Below are 17,013 nucleotides of genomic sequence, written 5' to 3'. Positions count from 1 at the left end.
GCACAGTACACCTTAATTCTGCTTCATTGTCTCCAGGTTTAAAGTAATTTTTATTTTGCAACAAGTGTGCTGCAAAAATAGCAACCCTAGTATTTCTTACTTGATACTGTATAAAACAGATGGATCCAATGTTTTGGCTCTTAATAAGCAGACAATGCCTGTAGAAAACAGTCTTCTGGCTCCAACTATCAAAATGGGTGAACTGCTGTTCTTTGAGATGTCATGAATGACAATTATGGAAGTACTTTGAGAATCAAGTCACTTGCTGCTACAGCTAATGTAAGCAGCACAAACAGACAGAAGAAATTATTCTCACTTTTTTGTTGCATATAGATTAAAAGATAACCTGTATTAGATGTTGATATTAGAATCTAAGAAATGAGCAGACTTCAGATGTCTGGATAATCTATTAATTACATAATGCTAGGAAAACAACTCTTTGTTTTGCTGTAGTGTAAAACAATCAGTTTGTAACTCTTAACACATTTTAATTTCTGCAAGGTGGTGAAACCTATCCCTGCTAAAGGAGATGGATCAGACATGAACAAGCTGTCTTTAGAACCTCAAGCTGAAGGACAAAGTACTGCTTCTTCACCTACGCAGAAAGGAAGACGTAGTCCTTCTCCTAGTAGCTCCTCTTCATCTTCATCTAGAACAGTTAAATCTGAATCACCCGGTGTTAGAAGAAAAAGAGTATCTCCAGTGCCTGTAAGTAACAAGCTGTGATGTAAATTTCAATTTGCCTACATTCCTGCAATCCTTTGCTTATAGAGACAATTAGTCCTCCTTGTGTAGGGCAAAATGCTGATACAAAGGGGTTATGACAGGATATCACTTGAGTAAGATATGCAGAGCGTCTGATGTTACATTTCTCATGTATGCAGTTTTAGTCTCTAAAGTTTGAGGCTTTTGTTGCTTCTGTCCTGCTTTAAATTTTTATTTGTAGGAAATAAAAAAATATAAATACTTAGTCATGAAGACGTGTATTTTCTCTTAACTTGATTTGCACAAGGAGGTGCTAATACTTCGGGTTTTTTCCTGCAGTTTTGCATGTCAGTTCTCCAAGGAGGTATATTCCGTCAGGGACAGCATTATTGACTGTATTAAGATTCTTGCAGAAAAGCATTACTGGTATGCTATTTGTGATCCTCTATTCTAGAACTGATCTTTATGTACATATTAGATAAGATTTAGGGTATATGCTTTGTTAGTAGACTAAACTGTTAATGGCATTTGAGAAGATCTGGAATAGAATGTCTTGAGCAATAGTAACTGACTTCATTAAAGAAGATCAAGAGTATACTGTTTTGAGTGGCAGTATTTAATGGGTTTCCTTGTTATAAAAATGCTCATCCGCAATTAAGCTTCAGTTGACTTGTCTAAAACTTCACAGTGAATTAGAGCAAGAATACAGTCTAATTGCTTTTATTGTCCTGTTGCTCTAAACAAGGTTTCAAAACCAAAATCTTTACTGCCATTCTACCTTCCTCTGAACTGGGAATGAATATCACAAGTTACAGTACTGCAGCACTCCTCTTGACAAGAGAAATTGAAAGGGAGGGGCGGAAAACCAACCTTTTTTTTTCAGAAAAAAAAACAACAGAAAATGCAAAACCCCACCAAACTATTTAGTCTTTGATCCATATTTACTTGATTGGTTTTCTTTGTTTTACCTTCACCTTTCACATGGAAAACCTTAGAACTCTAGACTGTCTCTTACTTGACTGATGAACAGTAAGTTTATTATAACTTGTAACATAAAATTCAAAGTGGATATAAATCGAAGCAGAAGAGCTGAAGTTGGACAAAGTCATTAATGCGTATTGTAGCATTAGAAAAATGAATAATTTAAATGAAAAGAGTTTAAAAATGTTTAGGCCATTGAATGTTTGATCATGGGCAAATGAAACACAAAAACCATCCTGAGCTGAAAGTTGCTTTAATTGTGCAAAGGAGAGGAAGCTGTGTCCTTTTTCCTTTTCTTTGGAATTCCTTTTGTTCTTCATTGACTGTGTGTTCCCTTTTGTAAACTGTAGTCATAGGGTTTCCTCATTTCTGAAATGTGTTAGCATTATAACCTTATGTAACAATTTCCTCTATTAAGTCACAAGTGTGATTATCTTCTGATTGAATTATACTTGATAATTCCATAGTAATATGGTAAGGCAACCAATGAAGACTTGAAAAGAGAAGCAATTTAAAAGACTTCTGTAATAATGACAAGATTTCAGTTACCAAAAGCTTCAGTTTTTCTTCTGCCCTCAAATTCTGGGCATGGAAGAAAAGTAATCCTTTTATTATTGTACAGTCTAAGCAGGTTTTAGTAGTTTCAGGGACTATTATCTGCCACTTGGAGGAAAAAAAAAACCCAACAAAATATACACCACGGAATCAGCACCTAATTAAACTTGCTGTAATGCTGGAAATGCTTACAATGGTACTGCTTATGTAGTTTCAGAGTGGACGAATAACACCACCTCGACGAGCCCCATCTCCAGATGGCTTCTCTCCATACAGCCCTGAGGAAACAAATCGTCGTGTCAACAAAGTTATGCGAGCCAGGCTGTACTTGCTGCAGCAGATAGGGCCCAACTCTTTCTTAATCGGAGGAGACAGCCCTGACAACAAATACAGAGTGTTTATTGGGCCTCAGGTAGATAACATCTTTGTGTTGTCTGTAGCTTTTATTAATTTAGGCTTTATTTATTTATTTATTTACTCTTGGAAAACTGTTCAAAACCAACTTAGGTCAAGTTAGTTGCCAACCATGATAATGGCTGTGTAAAGTAATGTCTAAAAGTTGTAATCTGTGCTCATGTAACATAATGATCAGCTTATATTTTGTCAAATACGTAGCAAGTATCTTAGTTTTGTCTAAAGTCTGTCTTTAAAGAAAGACTCCAGTCTTTTTCTCCTTCCTAGAAATGGCTCCAAATTATGTCTTAAGTACTTTGGTAAGTATTTGGCCGCTTTATTTTCTTGGTTTCTCACTCTGAAACACTTTATCCCATCTATTCATGGGATATATATAAATGACAAGCACATAACATTGTTCCTTTAATACTGTGATAACTCACAAAGTGAGGTCCTTTTTGTAGACTTTAATAGTCCTATTTTGATGCTGCATTAGGGAATATTTAGGTTTTTGAGTAAACAGAAGCATCTCATTTAAGTTTGATTGCTGTCATGTTATGGATATATGGAGATTATACGCATAAATTCCTTCCAGTAGGAAGCATAGCAAGAACTTCAGTCAGCGTTAAAAAAAAGTTGGTAAAAAAAACAAAGTCAGTTGAAAACTGATGTTGTAATTTTCTGCTTTTCAGTGTTTATTCCCAAATAATGCGTTAGGAAATATTGTAGGCTGTGTAAGCCATTTATGTCTATATATGAAATATTTTGCACTAACTTTTTCTTCTTTTCAGGGCTGGGGAGCAGTATACATGCAGTGATTCATTTGAGTGTGTGAAATTATCTATGTAATTATCAATTCAGTAGAGCCTTAGCATATACTTTTTTTTTGCAGACTTGTAGCTGTGGTCGTGGGACGTTTTGTATTCATCTGCTGTTTGTTATGCTGCGGGTGTTCCAGCTTGAACCCTCAGATCCAATGCTCTGGAGAAAGACACTGAAAAACTTTGAGGTAATCGATTTCTAACAGATCTAATAGCAGATCTAAAATACTCTAGGTAAAAGTCTTTAGGACAGTATCTTAAAAATGCTGAAAGCCATTGCTTTGAAAAGCAACAAGAATATGTTTTTAATTGTATCTTTAATTCAATCTCAGCTCTCTAAATAGAAAGAAAATAGCTGAAAATAAGAGACATAACTAAGAGGAACAGTGGAGAGCTGTAGCTTAGTGAGCAATTCAAATTCTGGATTTTCTGCTCAAGTTTGTGTACCTGTTTAACCAATTAGCTGAAAAGTAAACAGAATGAGGGTCTTCAGAAGTAATAGTGTGTATACTTAAAGCTCTTGTTTAGTAAGCAAATAAGTTTTTTCATGTAAAGTGTCTTCTTTGATCTGTTTATTAGAGGAGTGAAATTCTTGCTGCTGCTACTACTGCTAATGCATTATTGTGAAGGTGAATAGAACTTTTTGTAGCAGTAGTTAAACTTTGGTAATGTTACTTTTAATTACAAGCTATTTATAGCATAAATACGACTGTTGCTATCTTTTTCTGATGTTAGGTTGAGAGTTTGTTCCAGAAATATCACAGTAGGCGTAGCTCGAGGATCAAAGCTCCATCTCGTAACACCATCCAGAAGTTTGTCTCACGCATGTCAAATTCTCATACATTGTCATCATCTAGTACTTCTACATCTAGTTCAGAAAACAGGTTAGTATTTTTCTAAAGGAATTAAAAGCTTTATTCTGTAATTTTCTTTGAATTTTGGAGGTTTAGAGTCACCTGCATTCTTTTCTGTTGAAAGCTGCTTTCATTTCAAACCATGTTAAGTCTGTATTTGCAAACAATTGAGTCAAGCATGCATTAGTCACTGTGGGACCAAGTGGGCATATTTGCTTTAAAACTCTGTTTGAAAAATGTTATGTAGAGTTGTAGAAAGTTTATAGTTTTGTTTTGGGAGGGGTTGGATTTTTTTCTTTTTTGGACCTTTTGTGAATTTGGAAAACAAACTTCTGAAATGTAAGTGCATGTATTAACTTTGAAAACCTATTTGTGTGCATGTGTTCAAATACAGCACTTGTGCAAATTTTGACAAATGAAGAAACAGGATTTTTCTTTTTCTCTTACCCCACATTGCAGAATGCTTGTGTCTGTGATAGTATGCTGCAGAATTTCTGGCCAAATGCACTCTGTTTGTGTAAACATATATAAAATATAGGTTCACTTACATTTTTATATATGTATATATATACTAAAAAAAACCCCTCATCACGTAAAATGGGTGATTACATTATTTTGAGAGCTGTTAATCTATTAATTTTTTTAAAGTTTATACAATACTAAGCAGTGCCTTATTTATCAGTGTTGTGAAGTTTGATTCTTCTGTTATTTTTCCCCTGACTCCTTCTACTTGAGTGTTTCTGCATGTTCTTTTCCTTGATATTGAAAAGATAATGGTTAATTTTTAAAAAAGTGATCTGTGCATTCGTTGCTGGGTGAGCTAAACAACCTCTAGAGTTGTCAAACTGTAGAAGACAACCTAAATTGTGTCTTGAGTAAAGTGAAGCATAATTTAAGGAGTACTTTGATAGGTTACTTTGTGATAATAAGCTTATAGTTAGATTAATATATTCAGACAGTTTTATAATCCTGATGTACAGACTGAGACCTTCATTTCCTATCATCTTTTAATTATTTTACCAGCTTGCTGAATTGTGTCAGTGTAAAAGAAAAAATGCATAAATAAAGCAGTTAAATATGTAGTTTCCTCTGGAACTACTTACCTGTCAAGCCAGCTCCTTTAATGTAGATACCTTGTATAGGGACTTTATTTTATTTTATAGAATTGGCTTCAACGGACTGTAAACTTCACTACAATAGTTCTCATTTTTACAGGATGAAAGATTTTTCAGCTGTTTCACAGTACAGCTGATATTAGTTTCTAGCATTACTGGTTCCATGAGATAAGTTACTGTTTTGTGCAAGTCTAATCTCGCATGATGTAAGTATGTGAGCATCAGATTCATTTGAGATAAAAGTTTACTCTGTTCTTGTAATTACTGTGACTTGCAAATATTTTCAGTTTATTGCTAATTCTTCAAAAACAAGGTTTAATATAATACTTGCCTTTCTGTACGTGCTGTGGAAATGAGTTTGTAAGATTATTTTTGTGGATTTTTCAAGGAAAAAACCATCAACCATTTGCAAGGAAGTAGAAGTAAATATACGTGTATAGAAGTTATGCATGAACAAATTAATTTAAAAATACATCGAGTATGGGGTGCCAGCAGACTTTTGGACACTCACAAGCTATAACTTAAATTTTTGCTATGAATAGTAAGCTTTGTACATTTAAACAATATTACTGATGATTAAAATCTGTTTTTCACTATGTGTTGTTTAAATTCAGAATAGTTTTTCTAAGTCTCTTGTGATACATACTTAAAAATTAAGGTGAGGATAAAGTGAAAGCAACTGTAAAATAGAAAATGGATTTTTTAAAACAATCTACATGTGATGTGTGTTCACATGAATCTGTTGCATCTGTTTCTGCTAGTGGCAGAGAATTACTGAGGGGCTGTTAACTTCTGGTAATTTTTTGTGTACTACGTAAGTTTGTTAAATAGTATTTACGGTTTCCTGTAATGGGCTAAAAACTACATTGTGACTCAATACTGTGAAAGGATTGTGATGGAAAAAGTACAGGTAGCTTTCAAAATAGAAAACAATCAAGTTTTTTTCAAAACCAGATGATGAGTAAAAAGTAAAGGTCTGTTTAAGAAGGAGCCTTAGAGGAAAAAAGTGCCCAGCACTGGGCCTTTCAATCTGGTTGGTGTCTGACCTAGTTTGAAGGGATGTCATGGGTTTTGTGACTTTCCCTTTCATATTAACAAAGTGTTGTCTGTATTTAGTGCTTCTAAAGTTTGATGGCTTAATTATGCAGACCAAGTTTTAGCAGTATGATTTGTGAATAACTGTAGTTATTTATAAGTGACTTTTTCAAAGCTGGAAGTTGTATTTGTTTCACTGTTACAGGCAGTTCTGAATTCTGATATGCCACTTGCACAATCGCAAATATCTATTTTTGTTTTTGTAGCATGAAGGATGAAGAAGAACAGATGTGCCCCATTTGTTTGTTAGGCATGCTGGATGAAGAAAGCCTAACTGTGTGTGAAGATGGCTGCAGGAATAAATTACACCACCACTGCATGTCAATATGTACGTTGTCATCTTTGTCTTGTTAAGTTCTCATGACTCTAAATATGCAAAAGTTTTACAACTTAGTGTGTTTTCATTGTTTTTTTTTGTTAAGAGTCAAAAAAAAAACAAACAAAAACCAAACCTGCTCTAAAAAACCCTAGCTCTATGTGAGAGTTTAGTATCATTCAGGCACTGTTGATATTCCTTACTTAATCAGCTATTCGCAAATAAAATACGTAATTTGATGCTTCGAGAAAGAAGTTAACTGCAGGGCTAGAAGTTTGAGCCTCTTTCACCTGAGTGAAAAGACTATGTCCAGTTTGAGCAATGTTAGGAATAGATCTTTAGCCCCCTGTGACTTGTCATTAGAATGCATGAAATTCATCTACTATCAGCTAGGACTATATAGTGAATTATGAAGTATTCTTACATACTACATTTAAGTATATGAATACTTACATTTTGCTTTAACAAAAAAAATCCATCTCCTGTATTTTAATACTTTCAGAAAAGTTGCCTATGTTTGAGGTTCAAAAGGAAATGCATTTCAGTTCATAACTTTAAATGTTAATTGTAGTGATAAACTGAAGCATTCCTGCATGCAAAAAAAAGTGTAAATGCCTGTATTTATCAGGCTGCTGCAAATGGCTCGGTTCAGGAGTGTCTATGCTGAAACTAACATTCTTCAGTAAAACTTTAAACCAGAAGATGGCGTTACTGTTTCTATACACTGTAGAAGGCAGAAGTATGCATTATCCTGTTGCTGTGTTTCAGGGGCAGAAGAATGCAGAAGAAACAGAGAGCCACTTATTTGTCCTCTTTGCAGATCTAAATGGAGATCTCATGATTTCTATAGGTAAGGATTTAGTCTGTGTGTAACAAATTGTTTCTGGATCCTTAGTTGATGTTCCAAAACATGTTGAAGTATTTACTTCAGTATATGTTTAATTTGTTAATCCAAATCATGTTGTGCTCTTTAGTCATGAATTGCCAAGCCCTGTGGATTCTTCTGTTCTCCGTATGGTTCAGCAACAAACTCAGCAGCAGTCTACAGCTGGATCACAGAGAAGAGCCCAAGATAGCAGTTTCAACCTTACTCATTATGGAGTCCAGCAGATCCCTTCTGCCTATAAAGATTTAGCTGAGCCATGGATTCAGGTAATCCTACTTCATATAAGAAGCTTCAAATATAAAAACTGATTTTTGACTGGTTTTGCCAGATTCATCATAGCAATTCAGAAATTTTATTCTGAATCCCATCAGCTTCATAGTTGATTGGAAAGCATTGTATTTAATGTGCATAAGAGGAGGAGGTTTTCCAGTCTTGTTTAACTGGAGTGTCAGCTTTGGACTTACCTCAGGCCTCATATGAAGGGTCCATGTAATAAAACGTAGTATTGTAATTTTGCCTGTGCAAGTGTCAAGCAATACAAAGCTGGCTTTTATTGTTACTCGAGTTGTGCTACAAGAGCTGAATGACATTCTAATTAACATCATCTAGAGGTGAGTTCAGCAGAGCAGGGGGTCACACACCTAAAAGTGGGAGAACTTGTATTGCCTTTATTTCTGCTGTTATTTTTGTCCAGTGTAGCTGCATCGTTAACATCTGCATCTAGAAACAAACTCCATAGTGGGTAGTTAAAATTCAGAGTGAATGAAACCATGCAGTCATCCCCTTACTTCTCTTAAGAGAGTTTTTGAAGCACCAATAACTTACCATTTATGATGTTTCTTTTCTGTCACAGAATCTTTAAGACGCTGTACCTTCTTACACATTTTTGTTGTCAGGCTTCTTAAGTTGTTTGTTTTTCACCAGAAACATTTCTTTGTTGTTCTTAATTGCTCTTCTTAGGTCCTTAAGTTGCGGTATCACTCAGTTCGACTTTTTCAATGTTGCTTATTCCTTGGCAGGTGTTTGGGATGGAGTTAGTTGGTTGTTTGTTTTCTCGGAACTGGAATATACGAGAGATGGCGCTTAGACGTCTTTCCCATGATGTTAGTGGTGCTTTATTGCTGGCTAATGGTGAAAGCACAGGAAATTCTGGAAGTAGCAATGGAAACAACACAAGTGCTGGAGCTCTGGGAGCAGCTAGTGGGTCATCTCAGACCAGTATCTCAGGAGATGTGGTGGTGGAATCCTGCTGTAGTGTGCTGTCCATGGTCTGTGCTGACCCTGTCTACAAAGTGTATGTTGCTGCTTTAGTAAGTAGTTGTTTTCTTGTTGTATTCTAGTAATTGTAAAACCACTTCATTTTTGGAGGGGAGGGAAAGGGAGGTGATGGATGAAGTCAGGAACCCTAGTAATAATTGTTGGGCACCACTGATAACTTTTAACCATCATCTGAAATTGGGATGACCAGAATCCTCAGCAAGAGTGAAATGATGTAACTCCACTGGACAAGTAAAAGGAAATGCTTACCACAGTGCTAACATTAACAATACTTGTATGACTAGGTTCTTTCCAGTCTCAAAAGTTACATGACTACTCTTAACAGTGAACATGTAGTAAGCTGTTCATAATTTGAATGTTTCTCTGGTATTTTGAATGCAATTTGTATAAAACCATTTAAAAATCTTTAAAAATATGTAGCTGATTTAATTTCCTTGGTATTACTTTTTTCCTTCCTCTTAGAAAACTCTGAGAGCCATGCTGGTGTATACTCCCTGTCATACTTTGGCAGAGAGGACTAAACTACAGCGACTTCTCAAGCCAGTTGTAGAGACAATATTAGTTAAATGTGCTGATGCCAACAGGTATGATGTCTTACGAACTTCACATTCCTTTTGGGTTGTTACTGAAATGTCTTCAAGCTTTATTTATGTGGAACTAGGAGACCATTTGTAGTTGATGATGAAATGTGTGAATCATAAGTATAAATATATCATGTTGAAGTCTGATTGCTACCAGCAGACATTTGGCTTTGAAGATGCAGGTTTTGAAGATGCCTTACTGTACTTTTCAAAAACTTACAGATCTTAGATGATACTTTCATAAGGCCTTTTTCTCCCTTAAAGTAAAGGAAGATGTTAGGTGCAGTCAGGAACCATCCCCTCCATCTCAGATGACACTGTTTCAGTTTAATGCACCCTTAAACAGTTAGCAAGTACCCTTCAGGAAGTACCAATCATGTGTTTCCTACTTGAGCAAAAGCTGTTGCACATCTGTGCCATGAAGTGTTAATGTAACACTTCTACTTTTTTTTTTTTTTTACAATGTGATATTAGGAGATAGCTGTTGTGAGTAAATGCCCTTGGCATTTCTGGCTTGAGTAGGCCTTGTCTTCCTGTCCTTAGCTAAACAGTTTGATTTGCTGGACCAACCATTTCTTCTTTACATGTGCTGTAAAATAGATGCAGAAGTCCACCAGCTTGATTTTTGTCTGTTTAGGTTTGGTTCCTAAGCAGCATTTCATCTGATACTGTAGCTATAGATGCTCAGGCAATAGTCTAGCAATAGAATATCTACAGTTAAGGGAATTCAGTGAAATCAGACTGCTCCTGGATGCCTGGTTTTGCAAGAGGAAGAGGTCCTACTTGTTTTTTTGTTTATTAGTGATAGACATTACACTTCTGTATCCTTGTAAAAAATCCTACAACTATTGGTAGGTTACAGATGGGGGATTATAGAAATTATTAGGAATAAAGTGATGTGAAATGCTTTTCCACATAGAATTCTAAGCTAATGATTATTGCAGTATAATTGTTAGACTGTTTTTCTCTGAAAGCATCTACTAAGAGAGTTACTTTTGTTTTAATTTCTTATAGTCGAACAAGTCAACTTTCAGTCTCAACACTATTGGAGATGTGTAAAGGCCAAGCAGGCGAGCTGGCAGTTGGGAGAGAAATACTTAAATCTGGTAACTATAGCTTTTCTTATATAAATGAATTCTAACTATAAGCAAATATATGGAAGTGTTTTAAATTTAATACAGGATTTATTAAATATCAGCATGACAAAGAGAACAGTATTTCAGCAGTTTGGAAGGGGAATAATTTGGGCACACAATGTGTATTTCTGTACAGTACAGTCCTGATATTTTATTTGACTAAGGTATTTGATTGTGAACATATCTAATCCTTAATTTATCAACTTTATTTTATAGGATCCATTGGTATCGGTGGTGTTGATTATGTCTTAACTTGTATTCTTGGAACCCAAACTGAATCTAGCAACTGGCAAGCACTGCTGGGGCGACTCTGTCTAATAGATAGACTTCTGTTGGAATTTCCTGGTGAATTTTATCCCCACATTGTCTGTGGAGATGTTCTGCAGGCTGATACCGTAGTAGACAGGTACTTGCTTACTTATGTGACTATTACTCTTTGTAGTTGAATGTGTTGTTAGTGACTTCTTAAAAAAAAACAGCTGTTCCAAGTCCTGTAAACAAACAGTATATATGCAGAAGTGTCCTTACTGCAGAGAGTATATGGTTGCCTTTTCTAAAAATTTCTGACCTGTGAATCAGTTTTGAAGCACCAGTGTAGCAATAAGTCTCCTTTCTTCTAAATAGCTAAATAAGTTCTCCTGAAATGGCTTTTTTGGCACTATGTAACACAAGCATATCGGTTTATAAAACACCTCTTTTCTTTTTTTAGGTATAAGAAACTTCTCTCCCTCTTAACTTTCGCCTTGCAGTCAATTGACAACTCCCACTCAATGGTTGGTAAACTATCACGAAGAGTATTTTTGAGCGCAGCAAGAATGGTGGCAAGAGTGCCCCATGTTTTTTTAAAGCTGTTAGAAATGTTGAGTGTGACAAGCTCCACTCACTATGCAAGGATGCGCCGACGTCTGATGGCAATAGCAGATGAAATGGAAATTGCAGAAGCCATCCAGCTAGGCATGGAAGACGTGCAGTGTGGGGAATGCCAACATGAAGACTTTTTGCAGCCACCTGTACCGGATAACTCTCCGGAAGCCACAGAAAGTAATACTCCTAACAATACTGTCCAGTTATCAGGGAAAAGTGGGAAACGGTTAAGCGATAAAAAAATAAGTGCAAGTCCAGAGGATGTTTCTGAGATGCTGACTGGCCTTGCTGTGGGACTTCCTGTTTCATCAGCAACCACTGAGCAATTAAAGCCAGCCATTCAAACAAAAGGAAAAACCCCCAGTCAGTGTTTGAACTCCTCTCCCTCATCAAGTCATTCCCAGTCAGTATTCCCAACACTTCTGTCTCCTTCAAACCCATCTGTACCAGCTGGCACTGTAACAGATGTCTCTAAACTCAGAACTCCGGGATTTGTTCCCTGCAAAATCCCCTCACCTTCTCCTCAAACACAGCGGAAGCTTTCTCTCCAGTTTCAAAGAAGCTATTGTGAAAATAAAGAATCTGAGAAGCTCTCTCCAGTTTTTACCCAAGCCAGGCCGTTGCCATCCAGTCACATACACAGGCCAAAGCCATCACGGCCCACCCCGGGTGATGTGAACAAGCAGGGAGAAACCTTAAAAAAGAGTATGACACTTGATCTGAATGATATTTCACAATGTGATGGCAATAGTAGTAGTAGCAGTGCAGTTATACCAAGTGAAGAGACGGTGTTTACACCAGTAGATGAAAAATGTCGATTGGATGTTAATGCAGAGCTCAATTCCAGTATTGAGGACTTGCTCGAGGCCTCCATGCCAGCGAGTGATGGCACAGTTACATTCAAGTCTGAAGTTGCAGTTCTTTCTCCTGAGCGGGCAGAAAATGATGATACTTACAAAGACGATGTAAGTCATAATCAGAAATGCAAAGAAAAGATGGAAGCTGAAGAGGAGGAAGCTTTAGCTATTGCTATGGCAATGTCAGCGTCTCAAGATGCTCTGCCAGTAATCCCCCAACTACAGGTCGAAAATGGTGAAGATATCATAATCATTCAGCAGGATGTAAGTATACGCATGGGAATTTAGCATAAGTCATAATTGAGATTCACTGAATTTATAAAGTAGGGCTGTTTTATTTCTGAAGTTACACAACACACAAAGGTGCTCAGTACCTTCTCCCAAGAGTTAGGATATAAACATGTTGCCAGTCAAGGGTGCTGACAGAATTCTTCCATGTTATTAACAAGTTTAGAGAGGTTATTTAGAAGAGAAACATATATATATATATATATATATGCTTATGTCATATACCAGCCTTTCAAAAGGCAGAAAAGGAAGTGTAGGAATCTGGAAATTGGAAAATGAGAGCAAAGTTTTTAAGTAGAACTGTGCTGAATCTTAATGCTAATCTACTTTGAAGGCAGTTGTATAAAAGCAAGTTTCTGAAAGAAAAGGTAGAGTTGGAAGAGATTTTGTTGTCAGTGCACCTTGAGAGAGAAGATGCAAGATCCTTTAGGAGTCAGAAAAACATACTTGTTTGTAAATACACAAAAGCCTAAGAAACAAAAATCAAGAAGTATTTTATTTGCGATCCTTTGAATGATAAAGCATAAATGGGGGAGGTAAGTAAACCAAACAACATTATTTTGGTTCTGCTTACTATAGGGGCTGATGAAAACCTTAACTAGATGTGAGATCAGGACTGAAAAAGGTCTTGCTCCCAGTTGTGTCATCAAGTCTTGCCTTTCTTCTTCGGATAGTAACATAGAGGCAGCTCTGTTCTTGCATACAGTAGAAGTATGTGGAGTACAGAATACACTGGTGGTCCGATCTCAGCTAAAAGTGTATGACCTGCAGAACACAGAACTGTAGGGGAGAGGCATAAGAGCTTGGATATTCCGTGACATTCCAGGATGTCTACATTTTAGGCCATGCTGGTAAATTGACTTCAAATTTAATTTGCAGACACCAGAAACCCTGCCTGGACATACCAAAGCAAAACACCATTACAGAGAAGATGCAGAATGGCTTAAAGGTCAGCAAATTGGTCTTGGAGCTTTCTCTTCCTGTTACCAAGCTCAAGACGTAGGAACAGGGACATTAATGGCTGTAAAACAGGTAAGTATTTCAAATACTCCACTTTCTTGATTACATTGTGCTTGTTTTTCTTCAATATTTCTTTGGAATATTAAATATAAAAGCTCTCTGCTCTCACAGACTTCTTGTATTCCTTGCTTCCTATGCTCCCTATTGTTTTCTCGCATAAGTCTTTACATGCATATTAACGTTTTCAGGTTTTCACTTCTCCTTAAACTGAAAGCAAACAAAAACTGCTGTACTGTTTTATATGCACACTTTTTTCATAATTCTTAAATGCATTCTTATAAATTCCATATATGCAAGGTAGCTATTAAAAGTAGTTTCCCCTTACTTGTCTAGTTGCTTTTGTTTGTTGTTGTTTTTTTATTCCTGAAAATAGTTTCAGCAGAGGAAATGTAGTTTTAATTTTTTTTTTCCCGCTGATCTAACAGCAGACTTTAAGGCAACTGTTTTTAATACTTAAATGAATAAACACAGAATTGTGACTGTGAAGAGGCTCAAATGCACATTCTTCACTCAAGATTCTTGGAAGGTTCTAGGTGTGAGTAAATCTTTGACACTTAAGGTGCCCTAGGTCTAAGTCAGTGATGCCAACACAGAATCTTAGTCCTAACATTTCAGTCTAGAATTGATAAGAAACTTAGGGAATTCAGCAATTTCAAGACATCTAGTCAAGGAAAGAAGTCTGCTGTCAGCTATTCCATCTTTGAAACTCTCTTGCTTGTGAAAGAGTAGGACTGTCCATGTAGTTGTTTGGGCTTCTCCTGGAGATACAAAGTTGATTCTGGTGCCCAGAGAACATTCTCTGCAGCATATTGTTGTTTCAGTTTTAATATGGGTCAGAGCTGGGATTGGCTTCAGTTCCATTACATGACTTATGATCTGTTTCCCTCACCACCGTCACACCGCCTTTGAATTTCTGGGATAAAAGATTCAGTTATGAAACAGCTAGTATGGCATTAAAATCATAAAATTCTGACAAATAACATTGTCATAATCACATTTTGATCCTTATCTTTCTTCCTTCAACATCTGGATTTCTTTTTCCTAGTTGATGCAGAAGAGAGTGAAGAGGGAAATTTCCTCACTCCATTCTTGGAGATATTTTTGTCTATATTTTCCCAGATCACTCTTAATTTTCTTTGACTGTCTGACGTGGAGATACATTCAGCTGAAGAAGCTCGAGATAAAAGAATACTTGCTTTTTACAGATAGTGAAAAGGGAAAGAAAACCATCCATTCTTGTTACTGTAATAAAGGGGGGTTTACAAGACTGCTAGATTATGTAAGATAAGTCTGAATACCTGTATTTCAAAACAGGTGACGTATGTCAGGAACACATCATCCGAGCAAGAAGAGGTAGTTGAAGCACTGAGAGAAGAAATAAGAATGATGAGTCATCTGAACCATCCTAACATCATTCGAATGTTGGGTGCTACATGTGAGAAGAGCAACTATAACCTCTTTATTGAATGGATGGCAGGTAAACAACTACTGTGCCAAAGAAAATGGATATTGGTTGAGTCTAGAACTAAGTAATTTCATACTGCGCTTTGCATCAATTCAGTTTGGAAATTCATATCGTCATTGCTCTTGGTAACCAGTATAAAAGTCTACTTACAGAACAGCTTAAGTGGTCACAGTGACACTCTCACTGGTGCATCCTTTTTTTTTTTTTTTGATTTGGAATTTTCCATACGTAATTGGTGATATAGCTAAAGCAGTAGGAAGCCCTGAACAAAAGTTCTACTTTTTCCTCACTTTCTGAATTCAAACAGAGAATTAGAAACTTCGCATTGAAACAGGCTGCCGAGGGTAGTGGTGGAATCACTGTCCCTGGAAGTGTTCAAAAGCCATTGACGCGTTGACATGGTTTAGTGGTAGACTTGGCAGTCGTAGGGTAATGGCTGGATTTGAAGATCCTAAAGGTTTCTTCCAACCTGGCTAATTCTATGATTCTGAACTGTTGCATTTTTGGTGCATTTTTTACTATAAAGTTTGGAATTCCTGTCACTATTTTTTGTCCCAAGTGTTTTTATAAAAATTGTGTGAGGTACCAAGCCAAAGACATTTAAGAACTTAAATTTGTAATTTAATAAGTAGTAAGCAGCATGCTTCAGGAAAAACATGTTCAAATCTCAAGTAATTGTTTAGTATCAAATAGTAAAAACTTCTCATTATTGTAGAAGCAGGGACAAGAAAGTCTATAGACTTTTTTTTTTAAAGAAGGAGCTTTACTGATTTTGTGATGAGGTTGTATGTCCAGTTTGCCAAGACTATATTCGGTGTTATATATGCTATTATTTCTTACAAAAGAAAGCATTGCACCTTAACTTACATTCTTTGGCAGAAACCACTTAGCAATACATAAGTGCTAACAAGCAAGACCCAAGTATGTGTTATTACAAGAAACAGTGCAGAAAATATTTTCTCAAAACTAAGGGTGGGGTTTTTTTTTGAGTATAATTTTCCTGACATAATATTTAGATAACAAAATACCTCATTCAAGCCTAACTTCTATTAGAGTACTTTGATAGGCACAATGGAAATAAAAAATCTTGATTTATATGCCAACTGGGGGGGAAGAGGAAGATAATACTTTTTCTTGCTTTTCAACTTGCTTCTGTATACTAGTACTTGGACAGTAACAGAAGTAAATTAAGAGGGAGTGCTTGCTGGAGGCACTTCCCTGTTGCCCCAGAGAAAGCTGCTGTTTAAATATTAACGCAAAATATGGATAAATACATGTCTTTGATGTGTACAGTTCCAGCTAGAAAGTAATTGAGTAAGTAAGTATATTACTTTCTGCCTATAAAACTTTCTTATGTGTTGGGAGAGGAAATACAATTATAAATTAGGGATACCAGTTTTAAATTCCAGTATCAGGAAGCAGTGCTGCATTCTACTAATAAAAAATGTAACTGATGATAAAATGCTTTTGGGGGTTTCTTTTCTATTTTCTAGGGGGATCAGTTGCTCATTTGTTAAGTAAATATGGAGCCTTCAAAGAATCGGTTATTATTAATTACACAGAACAACTGCTACGTGGCCTTTCTTATCTCCATGAGAACCAGATAATCCATAGAGATGTTAAAGGTAAGAATTACTTGGAATGTCTTTTCAAATGGTATATTCAGAAAACAGCAACCTGGAATGTCTTTTAAAAGGGATGTTCAGAAAGCAGCATCTATTTTGGATTGAGAACTATTGCTTCTTTCAAATATCATCTTAGGAGTGCTATTTCTCTTGTGTTCTCTGATCATTCTTAAGAATC

General features: G+C 36.2%; 1 protein-coding gene across 2 annotated transcripts in view; it reads left to right on the top strand.

Moving 5' to 3' along the window:
- The window catches only part of MAP3K1 (mitogen-activated protein kinase kinase kinase 1), a 57,285-nt gene that overhangs the window by 35,697 nt on the left and 4,575 nt on the right, over positions 1-17,013 (top strand). For both annotated transcript variants that reach the window (XM_061369252.1, XM_061369251.1), the window contains 15 exons: positions 502-708; positions 2,453-2,653; positions 3,527-3,643; positions 4,191-4,339; positions 6,726-6,847; positions 7,604-7,685; positions 7,810-7,987; positions 8,741-9,031; positions 9,462-9,583; positions 10,595-10,686; positions 10,933-11,122; positions 11,426-12,701; positions 13,605-13,757; positions 15,060-15,222; positions 16,704-16,835. In XM_061369252.1, the coding sequence (XP_061225236.1) occupies positions 502-708; positions 2,453-2,653; positions 3,527-3,643; positions 4,191-4,339; positions 6,726-6,847; positions 7,604-7,685; positions 7,810-7,987; positions 8,741-9,031; positions 9,462-9,583; positions 10,595-10,686; positions 10,933-11,122; positions 11,426-12,701; positions 13,605-13,757; positions 15,060-15,222; positions 16,704-16,835 (3,475 nt within the window). The remainder of the gene's footprint in view (positions 1-501; positions 709-2,452; positions 2,654-3,526; positions 3,644-4,190; positions 4,340-6,725; positions 6,848-7,603; positions 7,686-7,809; positions 7,988-8,740; positions 9,032-9,461; positions 9,584-10,594; positions 10,687-10,932; positions 11,123-11,425; positions 12,702-13,604; positions 13,758-15,059; positions 15,223-16,703; positions 16,836-17,013) is intronic.

Source organism: Neopsephotus bourkii, unplaced genomic scaffold, assembly GCF_033783945.1.
Source record: "Neopsephotus bourkii isolate Nb327-2 ecotype Australia unplaced genomic scaffold, CSIRO-AGI_Nbou_v1 NB_1481, whole genome shotgun sequence".
Lineage (NCBI taxonomy): Eukaryota > Metazoa > Chordata > Aves > Psittaciformes > Psittacidae > Neopsephotus > Neopsephotus bourkii.
This window is presented reverse-complemented; position numbering and strand designations above follow the sequence as displayed.